This window comes from Neopsephotus bourkii, unplaced genomic scaffold (genome assembly GCF_033783945.1).
Source record: "Neopsephotus bourkii isolate Nb327-2 ecotype Australia unplaced genomic scaffold, CSIRO-AGI_Nbou_v1 NB_753, whole genome shotgun sequence".
NCBI classification, from domain to species: domain Eukaryota; kingdom Metazoa; phylum Chordata; class Aves; order Psittaciformes; family Psittacidae; genus Neopsephotus; species Neopsephotus bourkii.
This window is the reverse complement of record NW_026901251.1, coordinates 1,016,910-1,038,274: the sequence shown is the minus strand read 5'-3', so window position 1 is coordinate 1,038,274 and position 21,365 is coordinate 1,016,910. Positions and strand designations below refer to the sequence as shown.

Genomic DNA, 21,365 nt, shown 5'->3' with positions numbered 1-21,365 from the left:
ACATTACTACAGTGAATTACACTTTGGGAGAAAATGTTCTCACATGTCCTATAAAACAAGAATTCATGCTAGATCTATTTTACTAGTGTAGCTGCAGCTCAGTGCCTCTCCTTGAGGTAATTCTAATCATGTAAGAAAGATCTACTTGATAGAATCCATTGCAAAAAAGCATTTCCAGCATGGTAAATGGAATGTCCTTGCTTGAAATTGCATTGTGAAACCGAGGGCTTTGTTGCATAAAAACACAAGTGTTGCAGCAGGAGTGGCACCTAACAGTTAAGCAAAGCAAAGCATCCTTGGGAGGTATTTGGGCAGGCTCCTAGTTGTGCAGCAGAAGAGATGCACCAGCGGTGGGGACCCTGCCTGCAGAGGTGATGCCTGGGCATGGAGTACAATTGCTGCCTAACAAGCCCATGGGCAGCACTACTACTTGGAGGGCTGTGAGAAGAGTCTGGGTGGCTGGCACCACCATTCATGGGCTAGTGCACATATAGGTGCTTGGGGTTGGTTTTCTTTGCCATCTTTAGACCTTGGCTGCTGCTGGGAAAGCCGATCCTGCTAAAGCTGTATTAAGCACCCATTTAGTAACAGCCTGAGCCCTGTGCCAGGAGGGGTGCCAGGAGACCATGGTAGGTCATAGACTGCCATGATGAGGAAGGCTGGAGACCTGTGACTTCTGTCAGTAGTCACATTTTCTTTTCCACTTTCGGGTTTGCAAATGGGAGAATAGGCTTAGTGCTCTGGAAGCAGATGGAAGAGGAAACATGATTTAGTGACATCAGCCATAGGCCCACTTCAGTTCCTGGGAAAATCATGAAGTGAGTCATCTTGGAACAGATTTCTGGGCACATGAAAGAGAAGGTGGTTATCAGGAACAGTCAGTATGGATTGACCAAAGGTAAACAATGCCTGAATGACCCAATTGCCTTCTATGCAGAAATTACTGGGTTTGTGGATGAGGGGGGAGCAGTGGATATCATTTACCTTGACTTTAGCAAGGCTTTCGACACTATTTTGCATCACGTTCTTCTATCCAAGATAGGATGTTACAGTTTAGAGGCTGAACAACTGGATGATGAAGTAACTTGTTTTTCTGAGAAGCAATATATTGGTAAAAACTTTCTTTAGCCAATTCTATTTAAAGATGCCTTGGCCTTTTAACAGTCTTTCATAAAACAACTCTTTTGCCTGCTTGTCTCAACCACCACAAAAGCGAGGTTATACTTCACAGCAACAGGCAGAAGATTCATCGAAAGAAATGTCAGTGACAGCGAGCAGGGAATCAGCCCAAGTACTTAGTGTGTTCTTACACCTGAAGAAGCTATCTGATGAGAATGAAAGGTGTATAGTTGATGCAGACAATACAGACACTTTATAATCCCAGACAAAGCCAAGATCGCGGAACTGTATAAGGAGCTATCCCTGGCTTTCATAGAAATGACTGATTTGACAAAGCCTAAGGATGTTTCATGGACTTCTGCAATAATGGGAAACGCTTTCTGTGCAACAGAGCAACACTGTAAAGTTGTGAAGATGGAAAACCTATGTACCATTAAGAAACATGCTCTAGAAACTGCTGGAATGTAACGGTATTCAAACTGCTCTTATTTAAAGTTATTTGGGATTTGCACATATTTCACGTAATTCAGGAAGTAGCTATTATCATTAATCATGTTTTTGCATTGTGTCCACTGTGCTAGGTACAGTGCTTTTAATTGAAATACAGTGTATAGTATTACTAGACAAACTTAAGGCAGGCAAATATAGATTTTTACCTGGCCTGTGGAGCTAGAAAAGAGGCAGGGGCTGAGCAGGAATCTACTCATTTAGGAAAAATAAAATTCCTCTGGTTGAGTGTTTTATGCAACAAACAGCAACAGTGGCATAGTTCTGACAGCAGCTCACCCTGAGCAGAATCTGTGGTTCCCACTGTGTCCCATCTCTTGCACTGCATCAACTGGTAGCACCCAGTGAGATTAAGAATGAAAACATCCATCTCTTTGGGATTTTCAGGTGGGTTTTTTTTTTTTCAGTAGTTGAAACTAAGCCATTTTGTTGTGCAAGGTAAACTGCTGCTCATTTTAACTCAGAAGCAAAATGTGATTCAGAGAGGTTAGTTTTTCCATAAGTTGATGTTCTGGTCCCTTGAAATGTGGATCTGTAATGAGATGGTGTTCCAAATTTTCATTGCCTGCAGTCTGTTTCGTATCACTGGGGATGGGTATGACATGATTTGACACACACAAGACTGTTCTTTTCCAGGATTTGTTTAAATCCATCCCAGTTTACAAGAAGAAACTTGTTTCACAGCTGCATAGGTGCCATATATGAAGTGCATTGTCTTCTCAGTTCAGTTACTTTTAGGCTGGTGGTCACATCACAAACCATCAGAGTAACTGGCTTGAAAAAACAATCTTGTATCTCCCAGGAGGGAGGACAATAATTAACAGCATATGGAAAGAGTTGCTTTTACCACAGGGATGAAAGGTACATTGGTAAAACAGGATGTGGGCAAATTTATGCTCCGGTTGTCTGTCTGTGGTTTGTCAGCTTGTGTCTGAACAGGAGATTTTGGTTTATGGTGTGTCCAGATGACAGTCAGAATAGTTAATGTATTTTTTTGATAATACAAAATATAAAACAAGCTTGAAACTAGAGCATTTCATTGGCTTCAGTTTTAAGAATCTGACCTACTGTAACTGCAGAAATTACCTCTGAATTTTGCAGAAAGTATCTTTATTTCTCATTTCACTTACCATCAGAAAGAATGAGTACACATTTTTCAATTTGTATGTTCATATTTATAGAACCATAGAGTGGTTTGGGTTGGAAAGGACCTTAAGCTCATCTAGTTCCATGGGCAGGGACACCTCACACTAAACCATGTCACCCAAGGCTCTGTCCAACCTGGCCTTGAACACTGCCAGGGACAGAGCATTCACAACCTCCTTGGGCAACCCATTCCAGTGCCTCACCACCTTCACAGTAAAGAATTTCTTCCTTATATCCAATCTAAACTTCCCGTTTAAGTTTGAACCCGTTACCCCTTGTCCTATCACTACAGTCCCTGATGAAGAGTCCCTCTTTCTTTCCTGAAACTTTGCCTAAAAAGAACCTGAAAAGTGTTAGAAAATACTAGAAAAAAATCCATATATGATTTGTAAGCTGTCTTTGAGGAGCCTATCTTTCTAGCTGCTACTGCTGCAAAAAAACCCTATTGCAATGATAAGCATAAGCCTAAATTTTTCCAGAGTGCTCAACTTGAAACTATTTGATATCAGACAGAATTCCAGAGGATTTCAGCTCAGATTAGCAGTCTTCTTTTTTAATGTGAAAAGTCATGCAGATAAATGAGTCTTATGACATCCTGTCTAGGATGACCATGTCCTGCATATGGTTGAATTTATCATGTATCTCACACAAGGAAAGGCAATGCTTGATAAGCACTTTTATTGGGTAATTACATTTTTTTATATTTGCAAATAAAGCAGATTGATTCCCATCTTGAAGTAATTTACTAACACATTATAAACTCATCAAATGCTAACGTGGTGCAGTATGCCTCATTTCCTCTTTACTAAATAATCCTTTGGCTGTCTGCTTTGTGTCTTTCAGGTTCAACCTGGAATTGTTCTCTGCCAGGGATGTGATGGAGCCTGGAGTCAAAGTCCTTCACCTGAAGGAAAACGTTGCCTCCTTGGCTCGGCTTCTTGCAAGTACAAGCCATGGCGGATTCCCAGTGGTTTGCAGGGCGAAGCCAGAACATCCAGGGGTGTTCCAGGGAACTATTAAAAGGTAAAAACACTATCAAACTATATCATGTGATGTTTCTGGCCATTTATCAGATTTTTATTTTAAGCATCTGTTTGTGAAGATTATTTGGGATGGATGTGAAATTTGTCTCTACTTTCTTTAGCACAAACAGCAGGTGTCCTTTAAAGAAAAGACCTAGGTTCTTTCTAGTATAAGGTTATTGCATCAGGGATTTATTGAAACAGCACCAAAGAAATGATCTTATGGGAACTGTAGAAAAAAGGAAAATTGCTCTTCAAAGCCCTAAAGGTTCACTGAAACAGTAATTTAAAAGGATTTGAATCTAGTTACTCATGAAACGTTCCATGCCAGTTCAGAGCTTTCCCATTCTTTCTTCCCAGTTTTTTTCATTTTATTAGTGTATGCTTTTACAGGAAATGAGTTAACATAAATAATATCACAGACAAGATAAGCAACAAAGTCACTGGAAGTAACTTGCTAGGGTAAACAAGAATTAGACTAAAGGAATCCTTGCCATACGGGGGATTCTCCCAGGGCATATAAAACCTCCTGATAAAGGAAGTATTTATGGTACTGCATTTCATATGACTGCAAGAGACAATTCACCCTTTCAGGAAGGGCTCTTAACACTGTCCTTCGAGTGGTGGGTCATGAGTGGGAGAGCCAGTGACTTAATTTCCACCTTGAATATCCTAGAGGAAAGGAGAAGATGCATACTGAACTCCTACTGCATAGGAGTTCACACAGCAAAGCCCTATGAATTATGCTTCCTATAACTGTAATAAAAGCATATGGCAGTTTTGTACTATACTATCATAATCTTTCATCATTTGCATGGTGTCTTTTGTCCTGAATGACTACGGTATTCTGCATCTTTTCTTGTAGAGGTTTCTTTATCCACTTCTGGTTTAACTGCACAGTGGTTAGGAGCTATCTGTGAGCAAACAAGGATAAAAATATTTTCTTCTGTTGATCTGGATGGGGGAAAATGCTGTCCATGCATCATCAGTGGAAATTTGGTTAGGACTTGTCTGCTTGCTTGATTTATAACAGATTTTCAAGGGTGAACTACGGGCAGCTGGATCACATGAACTTACCTCATAGCAGTGTGGTGAGCTGCCCTTCTGGAGCACAAAGATGGGGAGGGAGTGAATATTTAATAAAAACTAGGAACTTGCTTCACTGACAAGTGAAACAGTTTGAGCCTTTTAGGAAGAAAAATATCTGCTTGCAGTGACAATTGTACAGTGGAAATTGTTTGGGTCACAGTTGCCTGCATGAGTAATGACATCACTAAGTGTAGTATCAATGTACTTGTAGATGATATGTATACTCATTCCCTCATGGTGATGCTATCATAACCATTATTAATAAGAATTGTGCTAAGGCAGTAAAGTGTAAAATTGAGTGTTAGTCTGCAGCGTGCACCTATCTGAAAGTATTGTATGGCATAAACTAGTGTGATTTTTTAGTTCTCAGCTCATGGCAATAAAACAAGAAAGCACACTAACAACTGATAAAAGCCAAAGATCCTTTTAAATTCAATTTAAAAGCTCATCGTTTCCTTATTAATTCACCAAAACTGCTTGCAGTGAGTATCCCAGGCTGTTGAGGAGTATGCTGAGTTTATGGAAATACCACTGTTTCTTGTAATGCAGAGCAAAGTGGTGTGGGAGCAAGCAAAAAGTGGGAACGGAAGGCTGATCATTAGCACATTCCTAAGACAGGCACCTTTAGAGAAAAGCTGATGCTACCTGACAATTTTGGTAGGCTTGTGGTTTGCTTCATCCCCAGAGCCCTTTTATGATACATTCTGTTAGAGCCTTTTAAAAGGGATGAATGAAAGAGTTTGTTTCCCTGTTGCTTTCAGCATAAATGAGCTGTGGTTAGGCTGCTTTCAGTAAAACCAAGATAATGTTTTCAGTGGTTGACAAAGAAGCGGCAAATGGCTTTTTTGGCTACTCTGTTGCTTGCTCCAGTGAAACCCATACAGAGACATTGTCTGGGAGCAAGAATTGCATTCTGAGGTGCTCTGATAACACTCCTCCTTGCCCCAGAGTGTGCCCAGTGGCCTGAGTATTTGCATGATGAGTTCTGAGTGCCTTGTCCCCAGCAGGGACCATGGGTGACTTTGCTGTTCTGCTGTTCTCACCAACACCAGGGAGGGAATGCTCTGCAGCCATCCTCTGAAACAAGCCTCCAAAAATGTGATGTGTCATGGAATTAGTGCATGCATAACCATAAGCAGTTGGGATTTGAGTTTTCCATCTTACTCATAAAATTACAGCTCTTGCAGCATGTAACTTCAGACCAAGATAGGAAATACTGCAAATTCCTTAAAGGAGAAGAGTGATATTCAACCTCCTACACTATGAGATACAATGTAATCCCATATGGAGGTGACATGACCACATGCAGAAAAATGATAAGTTACTTTTCCTTCTTGTACATCAGTAATGTTAAAGTGGAGAAAATATGGCTTGCCTGGCATATTTTAAAGAAGGTGTCTTGGGGAAGGCGCAAAAAATAATTGCTATGATGTTTTTGGGCATGATTTACTATTGATTCTCAAAAGTGTTGGGATTTGTTTTTTTAGTTGTCATTTTTTGTATAAAAATGTTGTTATTAGTTTAAAAAGAAGGGGGGAGCAAGCTAATGAAGGGAAAGAAACAATCTGCTAAATTTGCACAAAGGCAGCAGCAGCTCATAATTTTTTCATACTGTTTCTCATTTATGTGTTTTTCTGCACCATTTCTTCTCATGAAATAAGCATGGATGAAACGCTGTAAATTTGGACCAAATGTAAAAGCTATTCAGTACCTGCCCACACTTGGAAACTTCAGTGATGAGAGTTGCTGTACAAGGACAAAGTGTTGTTATGTTTTGTAATACACACGAATGATTCTGACCTTTTGAAAAGGTCAATGTCAGTTCTTACAAAAGCAAGGATTGTGGCCAAGCAATGTTGGCTGGAGTTTGCATGGGCCTATAAATGCACCTTAGTACTGGCTTGTAGCAAACACCTAGATATTCCAGTTTTATTACATAAACCCCCAACAAAGCCCTTCCTCCCTCTCCCATCTTCCAGAACTGTTTAGTGGGGCCAGGTTTTTCTCCTGTTCTTTGTGATCTGTATGGTTACCCATTAGGGATCAAGATGAGATCACCAAATACACTTTTACATGGGTGACTTAAATCTGAAGCTGTTATCTTCCCCAGTTAAGTAAGCAGTAGAGTCTAAACCAAAAAGCAACTACTAAAGAGAAACTCCTTGGCTTTGAAATTGTTAGAGGAAGCAAATTGTAGCTGAGAAGCAAGTTTCCAAAATAAAGATCTCCTTAGAGTAATACATTTGACACTTTGCCATAGGCAGAGCTCTGTGCATGCCTCGGAAACCCTCGCAGAGCTCAGTTTGAGGAACGTGTGGCTGGTGAACTTGATGCATGGCATTGATGGGGGTGATTGACTTACTGTGTACAATGCAGAGAGTTGAGGGACTCGCTCCCCTCTTCATTCCTCTCACAGTAATGATGATACTTGTACATCAAAATAAAACAAGCTATTATTTTTCACTGCAGCTGAAATGCCTCCCCCGTTTCCCCGCCAGTGACTGCAGGAAGGGAGCTGGGCTGCTATTAATGTGTTAGCCCAGAATCTGCTGAGAGCTGTAAATGTCATGGTGTAAATGTCATGCCCTCCTGGCTAGGTGGAATTCATTCTTCAGAGAGACCTGAGGATAGCACCACTGCCTGCCTTCCAAGGAGGTTTCTGCAGAGACACTGCAGGAGGCTGTAAATGCATATTGAGGAGTTGTTGGGAGGTCCCTTGGCTCTCTCTTGCCTTGTCTGCTCCAGCCTGTGCCTCCAGACCTTCCTCCATTGGGAAAAGATACAGTTATGCTTCTGTCTAATTTCTGTGAGAAAAAAAAAACTGAAAAAAGATCTATTTTTCACTGCTACATGTGTTACAATGTACTGGTGTAGGGCCATTGTGGGGCAATGAATTGGTTCGACGCGATGAAGAGATTAGACACATCATCACTTGTGTTTTGCTGCTCCATCTTCTTTGCCAGAGGTTACTTTATAATGTAAACCACAGTAAAAACAGAGACATGGAGAATTTGAGGAGAAAAGCTGTAGGTAATGAATTCCTTTTCCTTGGCATATACCATGGAGGGTGATGATATCTCATGGTCATCAGCAATGTCTTTTCTGCCACACTCTAAATCCTCCCACAAGTGATCACTTCCTTCGACATGTGTTGTGATGCTCATACCTCTGAATTCTTCCACCAAAATGGATTAGAGTATGCTCTCTGTGTAGGTGCTTTTTTCTGAGATACTCTTTATCCCTTATTATATGTAGGTTTCCTGCACATTCATGAATGATGAATACCATCTTCCTCCCAGGAACTGTTCTGGGTGTTGGTGGCTTTTCTTGCCTTTACTTCACTTTTGCCAAGGAAAATGAAGGAGCTGGGTTTCTGTAGTGCAGTTAAATCCTCCAGTATTCACTGAAGAAAAGCAGGTGGATGTTGGTGTCTTGTTAGGCCAGGATCTGTCCCCTCCTTTTCCTTTGAGGAGAAGTGGTGCAGAGAGCTGGAGTGCTGCCCAGCAATCTTAATTTCTTCCTTGAACACAGCTATGAGACAATTTTCCTGGAGAAACTACTGGGCTGACGAATACCACGGAGCAGCCTGTTTGGGAATTTTACCATAACAAATAAGCCATCTTGTTCATGCCTGAACCTCTCAGATCTGTACCATACTTAGCTCTCATGTTGTTAGGCTGAAGGCTGGGTTCCCTGTTTTTGCCTCTGCACTCTTACCTACACAGCTGTTAGCCATTACTCTGCATTTTGTTTGTCTATCTTTTAGCGGAAGGTGGTTTGTTGTTTTTTTTTTCCACTTGATCTAATTTGATTGGGAGAAAGTAATTATGCAGAAACCACAATATCTTTGACTTGTGTAAGCAGACTGCAAAATAGATCTGTCTAAGCAGAAATGGGCAAAAACTTGGTTTTCTGCTACTTCTGTACAGGAAGTGACATTTCTGGCATTGTGCCTGCATTTTTGTGTGTATTTTTTCACCTAGGAAACCCCATCTCTTCCCACCCATCAAGTTTGCTGAAACTTCAGCATTTGTGGTTGATGGAAATCGTTTTTTTTGGGCCAAAAAGAAATTTCAATAAAAATATTGTAGGTAAAGTTGTCAAAAATCCCTTTTAGTTTGCCATGTTTTTTGAACTGTTTTATTACACATTTTGATATGCTACACAGGAGTGTATTGACTCTGTAATTGCTTTACACAAGCTAAGTTTGTTTGCTACAAGTGAAGCGTTCAGAGTGCCAAATCCCTGTTTTGGGAACAAAGCTAGGAATCTTAAGATCCTTTCAAAAAATAGAACTTTGTTCTCTAAATCAGAAATCTATTCAAAAGCTGTGGTCTTCATGTAGTTGAAAGGTTATTGAAGTTTGAGCTTTCAGAAGTACTAGTGACTGAAAGCATGGCTTCCCATCTGCAGATGTTCCAAAGGTCTGATATTTTGGAAAACAGATTTTATCCATCCTAAAATAAAGGCTAATTGCTTCTGAAGGTCTTGTTCTGAAAGGTCAGTCAGAGCCTGCAAACAGCTCAAAGTTGTGTGAGCTTTCCTTAAAATTGTCCAGCTGGCCAGAGCCATGCTGCATGGGCCTGCAGAGCAGAGCATCGCCGCCCTGACGCTCCTGGTGAACCCAGTGGGGCTCCATCACTTACACAGAGCTGGATGTGGAAACTCACTTCAGTGAGGCTGGGAGCGCTGGCGAGAACACTGAGGGTTACATCTTTCCACTTCAGAAACTCAGAGGACATACTAAACATCTGCTTCATCAGCAGCAAACTCTCACTCAAAGGATGTCATGTCTAATGGAGCTGAACTGCCAGAGACTGCACCTGAGAGGTTTTCTGCCTCAGGTTAGTCCCCCATCTAGAGTCAGAAGAACTGCCAGTGGAGGGAGCCAAACTACATTCCTATTTGCAGTATTGATTTTGCTGCTGTTCTTGCTGTACTGCACTTTCTGCTTCCTCTGTGGTAGGAAGCCAGGTACAGAACAGTACGTACCCACAAACCTCCTACTTTGATGGTCCCTGCTTGTAAACTGGTATGGGAAGGAAGATACTCTGCTTTCCACAATCAGAAGACATGGTAGAGCAGCTGTTCCCAGTAACAATAATGACACTATTGCTGAGACAAACATTTTCATGATGATGCATGGGAACACTAAATCCAAACCACATTGTTTAGCTAATGCATGCTTTCACTCTGCTAAAGGGGAATGTCACATAACTGAAAGTAAATTGAAGAGATCAGAGTTTAGAAAATATGACAAAGTTGAAAACTTAAAGCTGTATTACACAGTAACATCCTTTAGCAGAGATATTATTGATCCAAAGTGGTGTATGTATGTGTATTTTATGGCAGTTTTTGTTAGGTATGACTCGCCTCTGGCCAGTCCAGTGAACAGAAACTGTTGGGAGTCAGGAATGCTTTCTGCCAAGCATTTCAGTAAAGCTGAGCATACCATATTGATATGTGCTGTGGGAAAGGAGATGTAGCATTGCGACATATCATGGATATGTCAGGCTTAGGTATGGTTTCTGGGATTTTTCTTTAATCTGCCCTCCCAGTTGGGACTAATGAAACACTGTTCTCAAGATGTGTGCATGTGCACGTGTGCACAGAGTCCACACACACTTGTTTAATAAGGCAATACCTTTGTTTTTCTTAGTAAGAGGAGAAGTACTTGCCTTCAGTAAGCAATACAGTGCAACTAGCTTTGGGACAAATAGAAAGTTAAAGATGAATTGAGACCTGGAACATTTAATTCATAAATTAATTACCAAGCTTAGCTATACCTACCTTAACATTGCGACAGCCTTGCTGCTGGCACTCTTGAAATAACTGAGAGAGATTTGAAGCTTCTTGGAGAGCCTCTTTCTTATGGCACTGTTGTGAAGAGGTTGCTAAGTTTAGATGACAGGAATGCAAAGTTACTCAATCAAACACAGAAGTCTGCAAAGTCCATGCAATAAATGGAGATAAAAATGAGGTTCTGTTTCTTACTAGAGGATCATGGGCAGCTTTTCCCCTTCCTCCTCCCTATGGCTTTGCTCTAAACTCTGGGCAATGGTGATTCTACCAGGTCTGATCAAAGCTAGAAACACCTTTGGCAGTGTTTTGAAGGCTGCATCTAAACTCAGCCAGCAAAGAAGAAAAATGTGGAGGGAGAGCACGTTAGGGACTTGACAACTATTTTTAGGTGTGCCGGCCAGGGAGCTGATGGTAATATCAAAGTGCTTTTGTGATTACTTGGTTTTCATGTTAGAGTACAGTCTGTCAGCACATTGTTTGTTTTTACTGTCTGGACTCCTGCTTTTGAAAAGCTGATCCAGTTAATTTCAATGATACACTATACAGTAATCTTGCCTATTAAAATAAATGGAATCCAGCACTTTCAACAAAAGCTCTTGACGTTATGATCCTCCCATGTATTGTCGGGGTCCTGGGGCACTGCAGCTCATGAATAGCACAGCCAGAGGAAGGTTTATAGAGTCCATGGCAGTGGTTTTATTTCACATCCAGAGTGCAAAAACTTCCTTCCAAAGAACAACATTGTATGATACTTTTAAAATTAGTAGGTCTGTTTGGCCACGCAAATAATTGTGCAGGTGCTGTAGGACTTTGTGACAGAGCCCTTTGGAGGGAAAACTGGAGTGTTGCAGGGGCTGTGTGCTAACTCAAAAAGCCAAATTAAAAACGTATGCAGCCTCGCATGTGGGTGGCTTTCAGGCAAGTGCAGAGTGTTGTTAAATGTTGAAATCAAATATAGGCATGGGAAAAACTGGTGTGTGAATGGAAAGACTGATCACATCCTTCTCCTGTCATTTAAATGCGTGGTAGGCTCCTCTGAAATTGAAAATCTGCCTGGTAACAAGCCAGCTTGTAGGGAAATACAAATCTGATCCCAAGACTTCATCCTTCTCAAAAACCTAGTCTTTGTGTAGGTTTGAAATACTAAGTTTGCATTTACAATTTATTAGCAGCTGCCTTTGCATTTTCATGTTGAGGCTGTGGTCTTACTGTCTGCTCATTCACCCCAGTGATGGTGCCCATAAAGCTAAACAGCTGGCTACTTAAGTAATGAATTAACCTCAAAACAGAGCCCTGAGGTAGATGAAATCCCTGTTTTGTAAATCTGAAAATGGAGATCTAGAGAGTAAATATTTATTCAACATAATTTGAAAGGCTGTGGCATGGACAGGATTTGATGTTCTCTCTGGAAAACCTCAGTCCCGTACTTGATAATGACCATTTTATCATCTTGTAGGTAAAATGCCACAAATTCATGCAAATTTTGTTGTTCTTGGTGTGATAGGCAAACAGTAATGCCTAACCTGAAACAACCCTGTGATCCTGAGGTTTTGTTGTGTAAAATGAAGATTTGGTGGATTTTAAGAAATAGTTCCTGGTATGTGATGTTCTAGTCCTTATCTACTGTCTAGCTCACCAAATGCAGAATACTCTTTTTTTTTACAGTTAAAAAAGGCACAGCACTATTTGAAGTCAGGAAAAAATGACTGAGTTGGATTTTGGCCAAAATGTCAGATTAATCAGCTCAAGAATAAAAACAATGCAGGTACTTTTGGTGGATTAATGAAGGAGAAATAGGCCTAAAGCCTTCTGAAGCAAACTGAAGCGGATGCCTCAGATTCCCTAATCCTGCTTCCTTTCCTTGCCCACTATGTAGCTGTTTTATCCATTCAGTTTGGAAGAGTCCTGCCCTGAATGCTTTTGCCAGTGACATCACCTTTTAATCTTCCTTCTGTTCATTTGCAGCTACTTTGGAGCTGCAGTTCCTTTTATGTCACTCCCCCAGTATTTAGAATTTGTAGTTTCCTCAGATAATCGGCCATCTTGACATCAAGAGTGACACAATCAGCTGTCAGATACTTTTCATTCCTGACTCCCATGCCAAATCTGACATGTGGATATTGGGATAATAATGTGTTATCTTAATTAGGTGTATCTTCATGTTGCATACTTTATAACAGATAGAGCATATGAAACTTCTGCAATGCCTTGCCAGGGTATCTTTGAAATGATATTCCCTACTTAAGGGTTTTCTTCCTTCTTAAATAAATAAAGAGTAAACGAACAATTGCAGAGTCCAAGTCTGAATCCTAGCACTTCCTGTTAAAACTCACAAAATAGTGCAAGAAACATGTTTCGTCTGCTTTCTCAGGCTTGATGATGTGATAGGAAGGATGTTGTATGTAACATCAAAGAGTGATGTTGTTATACCTCTGAAGCGTGACTTCTGGAAGTCCAAGTGAAATAATGTATATTCATTTTTCTCCTGTATATGGCAGTTTTTAATAGGCTTGGATTCTTATCAGAAATGTTCCAATGATTTCCTTCATTGTGTTTGTGTGTGCTTTGTTTTTTTTGACCAGCCAAATTTCTCTCACACTTCCCAAAGCCCTGTTAAGTGACTCCCTGCTGGGTTTAGTTAAGAGTGGTGCTGAGCAAATTGCAAGCTGACAAAACTGGCCAACAAACCATTGGTGATGAGCAAATGTTTCTGCTCTTTCAGCTCCTGCTGAATGTTGCTGGTTTTTTAATTCCAGCCCATGATGTTCAAGTCGAAAATGGTGAAGTCTGGACTATGGACAAGCTGTACAGTGTTTTGGACCTGAATACAGAGTCTGGCAAAGGATCAGGGTGGATTATAACTTTCACACTTGATGTCTTTGTATTCATGTTAGGATTAAAGTCGTGAGAGTGCTCTTGGCCTAGTGATCATTCTTGAAGTCTGCTTCTTGGAGTTGTACATGATGACCTATGAGCTGAATTTAGATATTTATATCTCACTTAAAACAATTGCTGATCTGTTTGCAAAGGACCATAAAATGTGAACCTTTAGAGAGCCCTGCACAACAAGGTGTGTAATGGAACAAAGGTAATTCACAGAGCATGACTGGATTTATTTCTTCGCTATGTCCTCTGCTGCAGTGAATATATTATGAGTATATTGTGTTTTATTCCCTTTAATTCCTCCAAATGTAGCCTGAGGAGAATATATCTTGCATGTTGCAGAATGCCTATACTGTTCTTACTGTGCTCTCGTCATTGTCCTCCAACCCAAGTCCATTAATTGCCTATGCAACGTGTCCTTATGCTGGCATGCACATGGCAAGAGGCGACTTTCCCAGGAGGGAAGATGTGAGCCCAGGGCAAAGTATTTACTTAGTAGAATTCTCTCAGCCATTAGCTCTTCTGCTGTGTTTTGCTTTCTTTAGTAATCTGAAAGAGATTTTATGAGAACTGAAGCCAGTCAGATATTAAATTGGGACAATAGCTACGAATGATACTGAATTCCTTGTTTGTCCTATGAATGGGATGTGCTTTAAAGGCAGGAGCAGGTGTCAGTCTCCTAGTATTCCTGGCTGTGCCACTGATTTTCTTCAGAAGTGATGTTTTCCCTGAAGTTACATTCATGCTCAGGTCTTCACCTGTAAAAGGATGAAACCTGTATCCCAGCCAAAGGCATACTTATAAATCCTCTTGAGAACTTTAGGTGAGAGACCAAAGCCATGTCAGCATTAACAAAATGCAGATTTCAAGACTAGATCTACAGAGTGAAACAGCTGATTGTCTCAGGAGGAAGGAGACTGCTCTACAATGCGAACCAACAGGAGGTGGAAGTGATAGGATAGTGTCCTTCAATTGCGTGTTCCAGATCTGAACTCAGATGTGGAGGTTGATGCTCCCAGAGCATCTTGGTCCTAAACTGGAGAAAAGTTGGACTATATAAAAGGCCCGAAACATATGAAACTGCAGTTTAATGTAATACTTTGGAAACTAGTTTAATATTACCTCTTCGTGTGTGAGGGCTCAGTGGTATTTCATAATAAGCTTACTGGTTTTTTTGCACTCTACAGTTTTGACTCAGCTTCATCAAATGCAGGACAAAGAAGTATAGAATAGTGAAAGGGAGACTGTTTGGAAAGAAAACAATAGAACAGCAAATAGCCTGCTGGTTAGGCCAGCAAATGGGAATATAGGGGAGCTGGGTGGACAGGTCCGTGTTTATTCAGCATGGAACCCCTCCACAGGAGAAATTATGTCATGCCATACATAGCCACTAATGTGCTTGTTATGAAGGAGAGTGTAGAGAAAGGGCTTGAACCTGGTTCTTCCATATCCTGTCCCTAGGGAGGGCACTAACCACCAGCTTTTGGATCTGGCAGGCATGTTGTCTTAGTGTAAGTTCTCTGCTGTGGAGTGTTAATCCCACCTTGAAGCAGACTAATCTTTCCCAGGAGACATTATGTTAAAAGTAGTAAATTCCTATAACAAGTTTTGGTTTGAACAAATCAATATTTTCAGATACAGAAGTATTTATTTGAAAAATACCCAGCTTATACTTGGTGTTCCAGTAACAAAAGCCACTTTGTACCTCAGCTGTATTTCTCTGATGCCCTAATGAAAATTGTGTGACTGGTCTCCCCTGGGTCCCTCAAGCACATCATTTAGCAGTGTGTTGCTTATCTTTGTACTACTGTAGTAGCTCCTAGTTGTTACCATAGACCAGGGCTAACACAATGTTAAGGATGCTGCAAAACAAAAAGCTTTGTAGTGGTCTCCAAGGTGTTTGTTATCTAAATGTAAATTAAAAGGTTGGAAGTGGATAGTGTGGATGAAGTGTGTGTGTATTTATCAAGGAAACACTAAGCTATAAAAGATAATTTTAGATATATTGGTTGTCAAGGCTTTTTGTACAGTGTAGAAGGGGAGAACTCTAAGGAAAGGTTTGAAATAATATAATAATTGATAAAAGTATCAATTTTCACATGACTAAGCAATTATTGTCTTAACTCTAGAGTGCAGTACTGTAAGAGAAGGTTTCACTAATGATTTAAAATATGACATGAATTTTTTGCAGATCTTGTGTTTTAATGTAGATGGTACTTAAGAAGGATGTGGAAAGGAACAACAGGCTATATACTTATATTCAGATAATTGTATTTGCTCATTATTAGTATCCTGTTGGGTGCAAACCAGACAGTGCATGAGCTGGTACTTCCAAGCAGGCTGAGTGAGATCAAGAACAACCTGTAGTATAGATGATATCTGTTAATCTAATTAACCAAACTTAAAGCAGAAAACACCAGTGTGATGCTGCTGTTGCTGATGGAAATTTAGGAAGGTGAGATATGTGATCAGCCCACTAATACCCTAGAATCATGGAACACCTCAAGTTGGAAGGAAACCATAAGGATCACAGAGTCCATTTCCCTGTTCCTCAAAGGACTATCTAAAACTAAACCATATGACTAAAAGCACCATCCAGATGCTCCTTGAACTCTGACAGGCTCGATGCCGTGACCATTTTTCCTGGGGAGCCTGTTCCAGCGACTGACTGCCTTTTCAGTGAAGAAGTTTTTCCCAATGTCCAACCCGAGTTTCCCCTGGTGCAGCTTCATTCCTATCGCTTGGTCACCAGAGAAAGAAGATCAACACCTCCCTCTCTGCTCCCCACCTTGGGAAGTTGTAGACTGCAATGAGGTCACCCCTTGGCCTTTTCTTCTCCAAACTGGACAAACCCAGGGACCTCAGCTACTCCTCATAAATCTTGCCCTTGAGTTCTTTCACCTTCTTGGTCGCTGTCCTCTGGACATACTTTAATAGTCTGATGTCTTTCTTCTACTGAGGTGCCCAAAACTGCCCACAGTACTTGAGCTACCATCATATATCTGATGCTAAAGCATTCTGTGCTTGCTTTTAAAATTTGTCCCTTATAATGACTGTAGTCCTCTTCTCTAACCTTAGGTTTGAGCTGTGCATGTTGCTGGAGAATGAGCACATCTTTGAACCAGAGGCAAATGACAAGTCTTTCTCCTCCTCTCATCTTCTCTCCTATGAGAAGGTAACCTTTTTTCTTTCAGTTCTTTCCTTGTTTAATCAGCATGTATATTGGGTGATTTAGGATGAATTCTCCATGAATGAAGAAACATAATATATGTGATTGAGACAAAGAAGTGGTCAGGTACAATTTAAATTACAGGATGACCAGAAACCTCTCAGGGACAGCAGTCATAAACTGTAATGCCACTCAGAATCTGGAAGTTCTGCAAGGCTGCTGGCAAAGAGTTCCCTTGTTCAGATAGGCTGTTCCAATCCTCTCTCTCAACTTCTCTATGGATAGCAGAATCATTATAATATTTAATTCTGTATGGCATTGGCACCTCTCTGAATGATGAGTGTTTATAAAAGCTTTCAAACTTGAAAAGCATGTAGCATTCTTTTCTTTGCTAGATGACTAAACGATTTTTAGGAATAGTAAACATTAAGTGTGGTAGAAGAAAATCGTGTGTTACGAAGGCAGGACTGGTAATGTGTAGTTTTGAGCAATTTATACAGGCACAACTGGAAAGTCATCATATATTACTGAAGCTTGGTCTGCACATGGGAATCTGGCTGACAAAACAATGTTGATGTCAACAATGTATGGGATGAGGTGCCAGGACAGAAATAGGTACTGCTATGGAAGAGGGCTGAAGCTCAAGCTGATGGCTGATACCAGTTTTGTTGCATTTTTCTGCACTATGTTATCATGTAATTGCCACTTACCGCGTTAATCTTTACAGCGTGAAAAACCTCACCCCTAAGCCAATACAATTTACATTGTCCTAATAGAGATACAGTTACACTAAGGGAGGGGGGGAAATATTTTTGTAAGTAAAGAGTGTTTTATTTTAGATTGCTAATTTAAGCCTTATTGGCAAAGGAATGTCTAAAGTTTGTACAAGCTGTGCCAGTGTAGCTCTGCTAGAAAACTTTCTCTTAGGAGTCAAACTGGGAAGCTTTTGAACCTTGGGTTCTAACGTGCAGCACAGAAGGAAAGAGAAAAGGATTGTTGCCTATTCCAGATAACAGTAGAGAAGCTGCCCAATCTGTCGCGCCTAACCACACTGCTGAATCGCTACGCTACAGATCCCCAGTATCAGCAACTCTTCATCAATCTGGTAAGACTGAAGCCAACTCTAAAAACAAACATTTCCTCCATGAACAATGTGTTTGTTATATTTTCTCATTTGTTTATGATGGCTGTGTCAGCCGCACTGATTTACATAAACACTGCCAATCCTGGGATGTTACATTCTCAACAAAAGTAGCTGAGTACAAACAGCATTCCCAAGTTTTAATTCATATTGTATAAACATAACAGATGTTGATAAAATGAGCCAAAAAGAAAATACAACAAAGGAGACCATTTCAAGGAGGCTTTTTGATTAAAATACATTCCAGATTGACAAAATGATACAATGTTAATGGAATAGATCATTTAAATGTCATTATTTGGCTCTTATAGTCATATAAAGCAAATATAAAGCAACACTTTTGAGACTTCAGGCTCCATTATGGTACAGTGCCTATACATCAACTTATAAATAAAGCTATATTTCTTTCCCCTTTCCTCCTTTTTTTTTTCCCTTTAATCCCTGCTATGACATCGCCACATTTATTTCCTAAATACTTTACTAAAATACTGGGTCCAAAAGCAATAATGTGTTTGGTATACTGAATAAGGCCTAAAATAAATATGTTATAAACAAAATAAATGTAGTTTTTGCCTCAGTGAATTTTCAGTCTACAGCACTGAAACTGAGGTAGGGGGACACTAGGAAATCCATGCCAGTGAGCTCAATTCAGATGGATTTTATTAAAAAATATAAAAATCTGCTCTTTTTACTTACATGTAAATAAGATGGAACTGCATTTGAGATCCATCTAGCCTGAATTCTTTGCTTTATATAGCTAGAATATAGCTAGAATGAGAGAAAAGTTATAAAATCCACTATGCTCCTAATATCCATTATCTGGTTTGGGTTGAAAGTTTTCTTTCAATAGATGGGGAAACAGAGGTGGAGAGAGGACACATAGCTTTTCAAAGTTCAGGAAGTCATACATGGGAGTAGAAGCCAGCTCAGCTGAGACCCAGTCTAGTTCTCGTGCCACTGGGCCACACAGCTTTTTTTTGATGGGAAACCTATTGCTCGCAACTAAGATTCACATTGATACCTAACTTTTTAGTACCTGATGTGATTCCTGAAGTACAAAAGTTTAGTATCCGTTCCAACAACTTGTTATTATGACTCATGAAAGCTCTGGTTCTGATGTACACAGAAAGAGCCATTGTGAAGTTTTTGGGTGTAGTGATTTCCTGCGGCAGTGAGCTCTGAAGCAGAATTGTATGTGGTATAGAAAGAGGAAACCTTTTTACCTTTATTTTTGTTTCCCCTTTTATGTCTTTGAATGTTTCATCAGTCATGTAAATGAAAGAGGGAAAAGAGATGTGTCCCTCTATGTTGTGCACTTATTTATATTATTTTATCTTGTTTTATTTCATTCTTCCTCTGTCTGGGGAAGGATACACTTGGGAAGCATAATACACCTTCTTTGACAGAACTGACCAAGACATAAGAAGGATACTGGAGAATTATGTGAAAAGTAAAAACTAAGTGAACACCTACATAGGCTATAAAGACCAGCTTGGTTAACAATAAAATGGTCTTTAGCTCTGTTCCTATCAAGAAACAGTTATAGCCCTCATAGTTTTCAGTGACCAGTGTTTAGCACTTGCAGGCACTCTTCTTCTCAGAAGCCATATGATTGCTTTCTTTGTCCTCTTCCTCTCAGTCTATGTTTCTATGTGAATTGACTTTTATTAGCATTTATTGCAAAATATTACAGGATGTCATAAATGGTTGTGTAATGAGATAGCAGCTATAAAATATCTTTAGACTTAATAAACATTGGGGTCACTGACTATTTCCAAGTGAAAACTCAGACCATAGCAATGGAACTCAACTTTGCTTGTCTAGCCTGTGAGATTTGGGTACATTCCAGTTGCAATAGTTTATTTAGAGTGAACCTGATGGTTCAGAATTTTTTTTTTACTATGGAATTTCCTGATGGTTTAGGTATAACTGGGGATGGAGAACAAGGAGAGAAGAACTCATGTTCTTACTGACTCCTGTGCTTCAAGCATGCAACCACTCTCTCTGGCCTCCTTCCTCTGCCTCTCCTTCCTACCCCTGTGGCAGGGATGCACCCATGCCTTTGTGTTCTCCCTATGTCTTCTATCTTTGTCTTACAGGAGCCATACATAAACAGATCTGCAATGGCAGTCCAAGCTCATTTCTCGCTGCAACGCACCTACATCATTTTTCGCACCCTGGGGCTGCGCCACCTCACTGTTGTTGATCCGCAGAACCAAGTGGTTGGGGTAATCACCAGGAAAGACCTGATGCCTTTCCCACTGGAGGAGAGGCTCAGGCTCCAGCTGGCACCACAGAGTCCTGATGTGGGTGAGCAGCCCCTGGATTCAAGGCCATGGATATGTTCTTAGGCTTTGTAACTTCCTTTTGAGCCCATGTTTTTCTACAGAAAAATATAATCAGAGCTTTTCTAGTTGATCCTTTCTGGAGGAGATGCTTAAAAGCTTTCATATCTAGACTTTGAGGATTTTAGGCCAGAGCTATGTCTCTTCAGCTGTTTGGTGACTGCAAAATGCATTAATTTAAATGTTTGTGACACAAAATAAGAATTTATATGTTTATCAAAGATGCACCTACAATCAGATGAGAAGGATGGATAACGATTTTGTCACACTTTGTCTATACCTCTCAATGAAAAAAATGTCATAATCATTAGCAGCAGTTACACTGGCAAAGCCTTTTAGTGCAAACTAAATCTTCAACCTTTGAGTATCTGCCTGTTAAAAAGGAAAATCTTTACATATCAGCTTTTTTTATGTTGAAATATGTATGTTTAACTGAGAGGAAGTACTACCTTGAGAGAGGTTGGCAACTGAAAAGAACAAGGGATTTGCCCTTCTTATTGGCCTATCTGTAATAGAAATTGAAAGAGAGAATTGTGTATAAGAGAAAGGTATTGACTGTTGGGCTCCTGCCAAATTCCCATCACACTTCTCATTGACAGAGACTTAACATGCTTTTCTGTTGCCTACATTTCTTTCAATTTCTGCAGCTCCTAGAATAGGCTCTCTTTCTCTCCTTCCACCTGATACAATAACATTTTAAGTTAAGTTCATGTGCAGTGAAGTATGGAGAAATTCTAATAATGGAGAAGCAACATGATAAATTGTGGGAGTAGTTTTTGTGTATACAGCAGCATATTTCCAAACTGAGCACAAATTAAATAATTCATGATTTTGGAGTCAATGTTTGAAACCCTGGAAAGTGTTGTTTGATAATAAATGAATGTGGAAAATCTTTTGGATAAAGAAGCTTCTAAATTCCCTTTTATGACTTCGTAATTGATGTTTAATTTTGTTCTGTTAAATGCCAGGGGGATTCCCACAGATTTGGATATTAAAATCAAACATATATGAAGGAATCCACCACTAATGTTGTTCTAATGAATACCGAGGAAAATGTGCAATAATTTACTGGTTATAAAAACTTGCCAAAATTCCTGGAAGTGAATTTCTGGTATTTGAAATCATGCAGCTTTGAGTCCCAT

The 21,365-nt window shown here is 40.1% G+C and overlaps 1 protein-coding gene across 1 annotated transcript in view; it reads left to right on the top strand.

The window, feature by feature from the left end:
* The window catches only part of LOC133212962 (chloride channel protein C-like), a 76,045-nt gene extending 54,930 nt beyond the window's left edge, over positions 1 to 21,115 (top strand). Inside the window, exons 13-16 of the mRNA XM_061354836.1 lie at positions 3,616 to 3,795; positions 16,647 to 16,743; positions 17,747 to 17,842; positions 19,978 to 21,115. Coding sequence (XP_061210820.1) covers positions 3,616 to 3,795; positions 16,647 to 16,743; positions 17,747 to 17,842; positions 19,978 to 20,229 — 625 coding nt within the window. The 3' untranslated portion in view covers positions 20,230 to 21,115. The remainder of the gene's footprint in view (positions 1 to 3,615; positions 3,796 to 16,646; positions 16,744 to 17,746; positions 17,843 to 19,977) is intronic.
* The last annotated feature ends 250 nt before the right edge of the window (positions 21,116 to 21,365 follow it).